The sequence below is a fragment of the Papilio polytes genome, unplaced genomic scaffold (assembly GCF_000836215.1).
Source record: "Papilio polytes unplaced genomic scaffold, Ppol_1.0 DF823923.1, whole genome shotgun sequence".
In the NCBI taxonomy this organism is placed as follows: domain Eukaryota; kingdom Metazoa; phylum Arthropoda; class Insecta; order Lepidoptera; family Papilionidae; genus Papilio; species Papilio polytes.
In genome coordinates, this window is record NW_013525281.1 from 4,788,352 (window position 1) to 4,800,047 (window position 11,696).

At 31.9% G+C, this 11,696-nt stretch overlaps 1 protein-coding gene across 1 annotated transcript; it reads left to right on the plus strand.

Moving 5' to 3' along the window:
• The first annotated feature begins 4,948 nt into the window (after window positions 1–4,948).
• On the plus strand, window positions 4,949–11,566 carry LOC106102464. Its single transcript, XM_013281958.1, has 7 exons — window positions 4,949–5,359; window positions 5,737–6,009; window positions 6,370–6,711; window positions 7,058–7,401; window positions 7,787–10,420; window positions 10,553–10,658; window positions 10,999–11,566. The coding sequence occupies exons 1-7, from the start codon at window positions 5,075–5,077 to the stop codon at window positions 11,521–11,523; spliced, it is 4,509 nt and encodes a 1,502-aa protein (XP_013137412.1). The 5' UTR covers window positions 4,949–5,074; the 3' UTR covers window positions 11,524–11,566.
• Window positions 11,567–11,696: the final 130 nt, after the last annotated feature.

Consider the following 11,696-nt stretch of genomic DNA (forward strand, 5'->3'; position numbering starts at 1 on the left):
ACTAGCGCGCCCCGCCCCGCCCCCCGCGCCCACCGCGCCCACCAACACGCGCGCGCGGACGCTAAACGTTCATAAAATAAAAGAGACTGCTATTTTCGGCCAGCACGAAAGACATTCCATGTTGTTGATTCTGAACGATTTTATAATGAAAAATAAATTCAGTGTTTTTCTTTAAAAATCAAATTGAAATTCTCAGAGGTTCCCTAACGATACGTACAAACTTTTCCATAATTAGAATGTTAACGAGTTATTAGAAGATTAACTCGGCCGAGGATAAATAACGTGATAATAAATGGTGAATAAAAAATGTTAGAATGTGGATTTAAAATACGATGCCATTGTTAAATGATAGTGACTAAAACTTTCTTCCATGATTATATAAAAGAATATACGTACGTGATTATCACCGATCTTAATAGATCGAGATATGAAAGGTGTTAACGAAATTATGTATTTTTTTTAAAAGATGGAACAATATCGATTGATGTACGATGAATAATGTAACAAAGTAGATTGTTTAGATATACATAGTTTACTAATATTTTAGGTGAAAATATAAGTTTTGTTGGTAAAGTGTTGATGAATAGATTATGTGAAGTTGTGTATATCATTGCAAATGTGTTTCCATTCGATACATTTACGTCCGGTGTCGATCTTGAACGAACGCAATGACGTCACGAGTCGCTGTTCACTACCGTAGTACGTCATTACTGCGAATGTTGATAGTATGTAACACGGCAACATTAACGATAGTTCCATTCGTCATTTTACACAAACTTTACTTTACCTTACACAATGTTACCTTTGTAAAAATTTTCGCTTCCTTTGGTAGAATTTTTATATTCTTTAAATTATTCAACATAACCTCAAAGCTTTGAAACTATAATCTAAGTGCTTTCGAAACGCTTTATAGACTGCTATCATTAAAGTTGTTATGTTACATGAGACACGATGGTGTTTAACTTTAGTATTGACATCAGTGACATTATAAAACAAATAATATAAATTATATTTACCATGTATAAATTATATGTAAAATTCTGATACTTATTCATTCATTAAAGTGCTTCTTATGGGTGTATCTAGTTTATTAGGAGGTTTTGATAATTATTCAATAATGTTATAGATTTAGTAAGGATAGAGTTAGCTATCGCGTAAGGAGGCACGTGTTGCCGCTTTGCCAATTTAGATTGTTGGTGCGCCATTGTAAAGTTACTGTGATCACTGATCATGTATACCTTATATGTACATACACACCCGTTATGACGGTCTTTTCTAAAACAATCCATACAAGTGGGCCAAACGTTGAAACTCTTCTAAAATCGTTCCTGTTGCTATAGTTGCGAAGGGAATGTTGTTATATAGCGCTTCAATGCCGATAGACTGCTGTTTTACTGTGGATTTCCACAGTGTATGTACTTGTATAACATATTGCTATCCCTGTTTCTCTTTACAGAAAAACAGAGATATCAATATGATTTAATACAATCTGGCTGTGGAAGAACACATTTATGCTAGATTTACAGGACGGCAGCAGTGAGTGCAGTACTGTGCATTCAATAGTTGTACTGTCCTACCTCTCTGCTGTCCTCGTGTGAAATTTGGTTTGCCACCACCGCTCCTTGTTGACAATTTAATGTGTGTAACAAAATGTCAATTCTATTTATAATGACCTAGTGCCTAAGTGTGTGGCAGATTGTAATTGAATATTACAACGACGTCGTGTTTTCTTTCGGACTGATAGCAGACATTAGATAGTAGCCATAAAATTACGGAGTTATTGACATTCTGTGTGCGTATGGGCATTTGTGACTGCCTTTTTACAACACGTAAAATATTTGTTATTTTTAATACATACCAAAGATGCCATGACGTTTAATGTAATTTATTTATTTATAGTTGTAATTACGATTAGTGACTACGAATGTTTTTTTTTTAATAAATTTTACTGCCAATTCGTATAAAAATGAACGCACATATTGGTTTGTTCAATATTAATTTGATAAGTCGCTTAAGTACGGCCAGAGTTATTGCTGACTAACATTAAAGAGGTTGAAAAAAATATGATAATATGGGCGTAGCCAGGGGAGGCAATAATTTCCCCACTAAAGAGGTTAAATATATAAAATAGATTTTAAAACTATGTCTAGATCCTGGCGATGTCTATATATCGTATTATTTTCAAGGCCTGTAATGACGTAGGTACAGAACACTTACAAACATACGTAAGAAGCTAGTTTATATATATGTAAATAGCGAGTTCTGTATAATGATACTTTTCGTCGAGTAATTAGATATAAGCATTAGTGATTAAGCGCGAAAAGTTTTTTGAAGATGGATTGTTAAGAATTGTTTTTTTGTATTGATTAAAAAAATTATAATACTGAAGGAAATGTACAATAACCATTTCTACGTTTAAATCAATGAACCATCTTTTTTATACTCGTAAAGTAATCATAACAATGCCTAGATTTCGTGTATAAGCGTAAAATATTAATTTATGAAATATTGAAAACTATAATAGAAAAGTATTGAACTGTAGATTATATAGGCAGCTTCATTTTGTTTTGAAACTCGAAGCCTTAGTGTTAGAAATTGAAGACTTTTATTAAATATAAAAAAAAATACAAATATAGCATTTTAATGAGTAACTTTTAACGTACGGCGTTTTAAAGCGCTTTTAAAACGTTATTCAGTAACTTTCACTAACATATGTTTTTATATAGTTTTCATTTTAAACCATGTAAGAATTTCCACCATTGTTAAAGATCGAAACTATAATTTACTTGCTTTAACCATTGTAATAATAATTAATTTAATAAAGCTTAATATTAATTTAAGAAATAATTAAAATTAATATTTGCTTGTAATCATCTTATTTCTGGAAGGGGCAAGAAGTTAAAAGCATTTAGTGCAATATTTTTCTACTTTTAAACTTTAATTTTCATTTAATTACATCACACCTGAGTTTAAGCGTTTTTTAATGGATTCAAATGTTCATTAAAACAACGAATGCCCAATCATTATGTTTAATTTTTCTGTAATGAAAATAAATTACAAATTAAGACAGATTTAAAGGTCGGCGATTAACAGTACTAGAGTTTTCAACTTGAAGTGCCTAAGTACAGTCGTGGCAAAAACTTCTAACACCTAAAAGGTTTGAAATATGTCTTGATAAAGGAAAGAATTTTTTGCCCTGACTGTACACACATAGTGAACATCTTACGCTTTATACATATAGATTTTTAGTACATCAAAACTTATTAACATAATGGTCTAATTGGAATACAATATTAAAAGCAAACTGTAATAAAGTATTAACATTTACAAGATATCATTTTCATATTGAATAATACATAAAAACAATTAAAAAATGCGTACAAAAAACATTGCAATATTTTTTGTAATAGTTTTAACAGCATAAAAAAACATTAAAATCGTTAATCACATTTTAATGATAATAAATCATTATATAACAATAAAATCACTATTTAATAATGAACTATCAGTCATTGGAATCATTCGTGTGGGTGCTTTTTAAATAAACAATCCCATAATATTTAACTGGCAAATATGATCGAAATGTATACAATAAAACAAAGAATGTTATCTTCTCAATTGGTTCAGTTTCATTTGCATATACATCCATACAAAAAAACGCGGTATAAAGTTAAACTTAGGAATAAACTTAGTAAAAGCAAAATTCGTACTAATATTTGCTTATACTCAATTTATTCCTAAATTTAGCCTATAGCACGTTTATTTGTAAGGCTGTAACTCTTATTTTTCATAACACATAAGTTACCTTGTCATCAACATAGACTATCTCTACCTTAATAATTAATATCTTTCGTTAATAAGACCGCATTGGTTTGCTTTTTAGACACTCCATAGGGTTAAGTAGGAGTTTTATAAAATATTAATTAATAATGCAAATGCAGTGATAGAAATGTTACACCGTACTCGCTGCCCGTATTTATAGAGTGCAATTTTTTATAACTAGAAACAAATAGATTGTTGAACGATTAAAGTGAAATGTCTAATGCTGTTACACATTTCACTTTATTGTGGCAAATGTTATGATCATTTTCTCATTAAAATAATAATATATGCTAAAAATATTTTAGCAAAGGATAAAATGTATTCCTTTTCTTTAGTAAATAAAATATTGAAATTTGGATGTGTTTTTATTACTATCGTTTAAATAGCAGATAAATAGAGGATTTGCAAAGATGCTGTCCTGCATAATTGAATCTCCGCGGGTCATTGTTAGTCAGAAATAAAAACATTATAAAGTCCTGCAAGTGACTAAAGAGATTTTTGGACATAATAATTATATTTCCTTTTGTTATTTGTAAGTCTTCAACTCATATCTTGGGTTCTTTATCTTCCAAAAACTGTACAGACCTAATATTTTGTCCTAATAACTTAATTTTTTCTTGGTTTCCGGTTTATCTTCTTTTTGGTGTAGCCACAAAAAACCTGTGGAAAGTTAACGAAGGATCCCTCTTCGAAGTTATGCCGCAATTAGCACAAGAGCTTTCTTTTCTCTCTGCCACTATGTAACAAAGATATTATGCTAAAGGAATACATGACGCAAAAATCAGAGCGAAACAGCTTGTTACATATTAATTTGGATTCTCAAAAATAAACAATAGGAAGCAGCTACTTGCTGCTTGCTTAATCTGCATCTTTATGGGGGATCAATATTTTCCAAATAATTCCTGAAATTACTCAGAAGTCTAGTTTTAATAAAAATTTCCTATTTTTATTGCAATGAACCTGTAAGTCAAACGTTTTAGTCCCAACAAGGAGAATGTATAGAAGCAGCCACAAAAGATGCCACATGTCTCAAAAGTTAGCTCAAAATAACAAGAATCCAGAGCAAACACACACCCATAGCAAGAATAGTAAACTGCAAAAAAAGTTGTCATCTGTCACTGTCATTGATTGCAATCATAATATAGGTTATGTTATGTTTAGCTTAGTTGAAATAAAAATAGCAAAAAGAGTGAAATAGGGTTTGTAAAATAGTTTTTATTTTTATAACAAAAAATACCGTGTCTCAATAACGATGGACAGCAATTTTAAAAATAGTTTCACGTTTAATTTCAAAGAAATTATAATAGACGAAATAGCTTTGGAAGGACTAGAAGGAATTGGCATCAGATTCTTATGGAAACGGGTAGAAAATAAAATTTCATCACCAGTTACCGATAAGATGAAAATAAGATTTTGGAAATTCATCGTAAAATTTAATAATGTTACATTTTATCAAAATCCAGAACCTATGCCAAATATAGAGATTTTGGATCGGTTTTCGATAGTACACGAAGAAACAGGACAACTTCTCGATCCTGTAAGTTTTAACTTTTTTTTTAATAAAGGCTATTCTTCTATGTGCTGTAATATCTATTAATGTCTGATTTAAGGATTTACTATGGTGGAAGTTAAAAATCTTTAACCAGTGTCTTCAATAAAATCCATTAGGTGCTGTAGGAATTTCCATGCATATTTATTTGACCCCAAAAACTATACAACACTTTTCTTGCCAGTGCCAATGATCATCAATATCTGGTTATCATATTAATAAAAAAATCAAAGTGTTATTATCAAAAAAAGAACCTTTTATAAATTGATCTTTAATAAGTTTCAGTTATTTGGAATTCATTTCATTTTAGTTCCTTGTTGGCATATGTGAATACTAAAGGAACCTTCATCACAAGCAATTTTCAGGTTGATTACTTAGATGGTCCATATAACTATGCTCCAGTGGGTAACAATGGCTCATCAGTACACTATAATCAAAGAATAGTTATTGAGAAAGAGGAGCTACAAGGACTGTCATATAATGATGTGATTACAAAATATGGAGATCACCTAACAATTGTTGCTTCAAAGGAAGAAAGATGGAAAGCTCTTGCTGGTCATGTACCTATTTCTTATTTGTCACAACTTACTACAGCACATTATTGTGTGTTGGAAATTGTTGGTAAAGCTAGAGACAATGTAAGTATTAGTAAATTTACTTATCTGAATGATATTTAATTATTTATTTATACTGATATTGTAAAGAGAAAAGGTGTGTATTTTTGTATGTATTGAAATAACTCAAAAACTATTGGGCCGTCTTCAAAAATTCTAGGCTATCCTTTTTATTACTTTTTAATTACATACGAAATCACAAGAAATGGCTATTTTAAATTCTGCTAGCTTCATTATTTTCAATTCTGTGTCAAACTTTCAAAGAATCTGTGCAACAAATTTCAGTAAGATCGGGTGTATCGTTCTGGAGATACATAGTTACAAACATCCATCCATTTATTTTATAGTAATGAGTAGGATTTTTAAAATTTTAATTTATTTCAGGGACAAATGACTGTCGGTAATACAAATTTGACAAAGATAATGAAAGATCCAAAACATCTATTTTATATAAGAAAACATTTACAAGATATGGGCCTTGTGAGAACACAATGTCATCCACAGTTTGTGCAAGGCAGGGGTATGAAAAGTATTTTACTCAGACTGAAAAGATTTCATAAACCGATACTCCTTTCAACACCAAAAGTTGGAAAACTACATAACATCATAGAATATTTAAAAAAGAAACCTGATCACTCTGAAAAAGTTGATTTATTGATTAAAACAGGATATTTAAATCATAAGCAAAGCAAAAGACTACAAAAGACACTTAATGTATTCCGTTTTGTAAGTATTATTGTGGGTCTCTTGTTAAAACGCTTGTATTTGGAATATCGCTATCTCTTTCATTTTTATTGAAAGTAATAGAGATCATAAAAGTATACAATGTTTCTAATGTAGGCAATTCATGATTAGCATTTCATTACCAACCAGCACTGGGCCAGTGTGGTTGACTATGGCCAAGTTACCCATTATTAGGGTAGGCTCCGAGCCCCTCGGCGGGGTATATATGGTAGACATGACCTGCTGATAACAATATTATAAACACAACCTTTTAGTAAAAAAAATTAAAAACATCAACCTGAATTTTAAAACTATGAATATTTACTAACAATAGTAATATTTTATTTAGGAAGAGAGACAAATAAAAGTCGATGAAATATCAAATAATAGAAGACAGAAGGTGTTTGTTAAAAAAAAGTACATTAGTTTAGAGATGTCTAGTGAGGAATCGGATAATTCTGAAGATGAGACCCCTACTGCTCCTTTAGAATGCCAATACAAAGTGGGGATCAGTTTACTAAGACAGGCGTATGAAAGATTCTTAGATGCAGGTCTAAAAGGGTTAACACAAATTCAACTTGCTCAAATATTGGGAGTTGAGTTTTACACTAGTAGAACTATTTGCAGAACATTAAAATCAAAGAATATTGTTAAGGAATTTTTAGAAGACAAAGGTAGACAGAGGACAGCAAGGTATGTAGACATTTTTCAACAAATTTTGTTTTTAATTACACTTGTTTAATAATTGTATCTGACTTGGGATCTACGACAAGACTTTTTGTTGGATCTAAAATAATGCTAATGTTATAAAGAGGGAAGATTTGTATTTTTGTATATATTGAAATAACTCAAAAACCACTGGGCCGGATACAAAAATTCTTACACAATGGTGTTTTTAATGAAAAGACTAATGTTATCAGTGAGTAACATAGACAATATATTTATTATTTCTCGCGGGCGAAGTCATGAGCAACAGCTAGTAAACTACATGATAATTAATATTTGTTGTTTCTATTAAATGTTATTGACTCATAAATTTTAATATTAAGAATTAAATCATTGTTCTGTACATTTTTAGATACATCGCAGTAGCTGCTACAACTGAAATTGATAACATATATGAGGAGGAGAAGAAGAAATTTTTACATTTCATGAACACATCAAACATTGAAGATATAAAAGAAGAAGTACCTGCGAAAAAAATGAGAGTTGAAGAAGATGAACCTCATGAAAATGTTGAAGCATCAGATAATGTAGACACTGATATAACTGAAGTGAAGGTAATCGAAGGACTAGAAAATATGATAAACGAATCATTGCTTAATTCTAAAAAGAATCCAACATTGAGACAGCTTAAATTTGCTAATGGATTACTAAAGGTCGTTCGAGAGAGACGTGCAATATCTGGATATCATACTTTGAGCACTCTAGTTTCTAAGGACATAGGTGAGCCACCTATGGATACAAAAGCTTTGAAATCATTCGTACAGAAGTTGGTCAAAGATGGACAAGTCAAAATGTACAAGATAAAATGGCCTGGTTTTCATCAAAAGTACACAACATTAGTTTGTGACCCTCTCATGAAAAGCAATGATCCTGTTATCATTGGAAAATATAAGGAAATCAGTATGAAGGCTCTTACAAGCCAAAAGTCGAAAGTTAAAAGAGCTTTAACAGAAGGTGTTACCCGACCTCTATCCCAATTCGCATACCCTAGATATATGAAAATGCAGAAATTACACGAACTCGTGATAAATGTTGTATACTTCAGTGATATTAAAAGTCAATTTCCCGAAGGATTTGCATGCGTTTTAAGTGTTGTACCTCATATGACAATCGGTTTCGCTGTCGGCAATATAAGTAACGTCGCTATATCTGACATAGCTCATATGAGAATAAGCGACAATTTACTCGATATTAAGCTTAAAGACGCGCCATCTGACTTATACGAAAGACTGTTGCAGTCAAAGAGCTTGCAAAACTCGATAAGATCCAATTTAAAGGCACTCGCCATGATGGGTCTTATTCAGCTAATCTCAGAAGCAGTACCTCTGCCCTCCACTGATTACGAAGGCAACCTTCTAAGTTATTTGTTCTATGTCAACCGTCGAGCAAAAATATTAGACACGTCAGGTATTTGGCCAAAACCGAACACAGATTTAGGAAAGCTAGAGAAATCGTACCATTTCAAAACATTTGAAGATGTATCAACTTATTGGAATGATGTTTATAATATTAGTACTAGTACGAATGTCGAAATAGTTATTAAACGGGATAGGAAGAAGATAAAACCGCCAGTAAGGAAAGCAGAGGATGTACAGTTGTATGATAATGGGGAGCGTTACGGCGACGGGCTGGGACCGTGCGCCTTCGACTCCAGTTTCTTTATGGACATACCTCGATTATGGCGTACATTTTACATCCGCGCCGCTAAAATGACTCAACCACCGTTACGAAGGAAGAAGAAGGGTAAAAAAATCAAAATCGAAACAGTTAAGAAACCCAAGATGAGACCGGTGATTAAGAAAAAGCCTTTAAAAGCCGTGATAAATGAACTCACAATAAATAGACGTAAAAGGAGGCAGCCGGATTCTTTGATAAAATGGTCCAAATGGGAGGACAAAATAATAATGCTTTGCAAAGCGGCTATAACTATAATGAGTCCCACTTCTCATCCGGATTGCCTCAGAGTTAGAAATGCAGTAGCAAAAGAGATATTATACATGGCGGATGACAAGAAGACTGCAACCGCTTGTCATAGAAGAGCGGCAGCTATAGAATGTAATTCAATTCTAATGCACGAAAAAGAGTGTATATTGAACGAAGTAAGACGACGACCAGATCTGATTCAGAAGTACGAAGGATTGTTAAAAAGGTTGCGAATTCGTTATTCAGCAAATCTAAGCAGATTGTTCAAGGAATGTAAAATACCAATGTTAGAACTTGTGCGGGCGATGTGCCTGATATCTAGAAGTAAATCGTTTACTCAGAGGGTACCTTGTGTAGCTGTAGATTTAGAAGATTTTAATAAAAAATTTGATATTACGTCATCATCATCATCATCTGCTGTTAAAACATTCAATATGTATAGAACCCCTGTCGATTGTGATCGTCTCCTTGCCTCTTTAAAAGAAGGAATTATTATGACCACAATGTTGTCGTTTGAGAATACGATAAATTCAGATGTCGCTTCAAAAGTTTACGCAATATTTAAAAAGCATCCTGAAGTTCTTTTGCGAACAGCGTTAGAGCAGCTTCGAAAAAGTGGAGCTATTTCGGCAAGAGATAAAATATTGAACAATCACTTGCATAGAGTTGAAATAGAAGACATCGTTCAATCTTCATACAAGATATCCGCGTTTTATCAACGAAGATGGATTTGCAGACTCAATTCTGACTTCATAGATATCTTGGGAGATAGTTTAGAGAAGCAAGTGCCCGTAGACGGCGTTAAAGGCTCGCCCGAAATAAATTGCATATTTTGTGAATTACTCGCATGTGATATTTTTGACCTAATTTCGCTCACAACTCCGGCTATATCGGGTTACTCTGGTTCTATAATGCAAGAGGAACAACTTAACGTTATTGATATAGAAAATAAATATTCTCTCAAGTCTGGATTGGTTGGTTGCAAATTAAAGTGTAATATAAAAGAGTTTTCTGATTTATATGAAGATATAGACATAGACGGATGTATGCAGGAGATTCAAAGGTAATTTTTTTTAGTAACATTAAGCAAATTAACTGTGAACAATGTTGACCAATGAGGTCTAAAATAAAACTGCGTTCGATTTCATCTATATAAAACATATTTGTTTTGTTGAATGTTACATTTTTTTTTCAGTTTTAATGTTCTGGATCATACAGATATCGTGGAACTATCAGAGGACGAAATAGTAGACCATTTAGAGCAGATTGGTGATAAAGGATGTACATTTCAGGAATTAAAAGTATGTTTTTTTAAGTTAAACAATTAAATTATACTTTACTTAGAATTTCTGTGTTTGGTGACTTTAAAAATTAGAAGTTTAAAAATAAACAGAGGAAAAATAAACCTTACAAAAATAAATGTATCTGACAACACTAGCTTAGGGTAGGCTCCGAGCCCCTCAGTAGGGACATATAGTGAGCTGGTGTTGATGACAACACTGATTTTACCCTTGTGTGTTTTTTTTGGTAAAATGTAGTTTCACAAATATTAGCCAATGTTTTTAATTTTTATGCTTCATTACTTTTGTTGCGTTTTACGATGACGTAAACTTTGTATTATTCCATTTATATTTGTTTCAGGCACATTTCTCTTACGATACAAAAACCCTTTGTAAAAAACTTAATGATTTGGAGATGAAGAAAATAATAACGCGAGTAGGATATTATGAAAATAAAATCATATTGACTGAACATTTTAAATCCTGGGCGTTAACTGTTGAAGTGGATAAAAGTTTCATACCAGTTCCGTGGCTGTCGTTGGATTATGAAGTACGGTTTGATATATTGTTTAAGTGGGCCGGAGTAATTGTCAACAAAGTCTTTGAATCCCCTGGCTGTTCTGTATCCGTTTTGTCGGACAGCTGTGAAGTTCTATCATACAGAGCAGTCCAAGATATTTGTATGTTCCTCAAAAAATGTGAATGTGTAATACTCCATTGTGTAGAAATACCAGAACCGGCCTTATTTTCAGATAACCTACCACCTAACGAATTAATGGAATTTAACCGTTGGGATACACCAGACAATATTGTTGTATTTCCAACTAAAAATATTCTGACTAAATATGCTTATGTAAGAAAAAATATACTGGAAAAATGGCTTTAAATTCATTTTTTTTTCTTTAAAAAAATGTTTTATGTCGTTTCATTTACCTTCCTGAATTCACATTTATGTTAATTGTTGTCAAACATATAAATAGCTTTCATTTAGAAAAAAATAAAAACAAATTTATTTTAAAAGATGTAACCAAGGACTACAGTAGAAATTTAAAATTTACA

Excerpts from the sequence above, each read along its gene's own strand:
- LOC106102464 (XM_013281958.1), top strand. The coding sequence starts at position 5,075 with ATGGACAGCAATTTTAAAAATAGTTTCACGTTTAATTTCAAAGAAATT. Across the intron at positions 7,402-7,786 it reads GGTAGACAGAGGACAGCAAG|ATACATCGCAGTAGCTGCTA; the intron begins GTATGTAGACAT and ends GTACATTTTTAG. Across the intron at positions 10,421-10,552 it reads TGTATGCAGGAGATTCAAAG|TTTTAATGTTCTGGATCATA; the intron begins GTAATTTTTTTT and ends TTTTTTTTTCAG.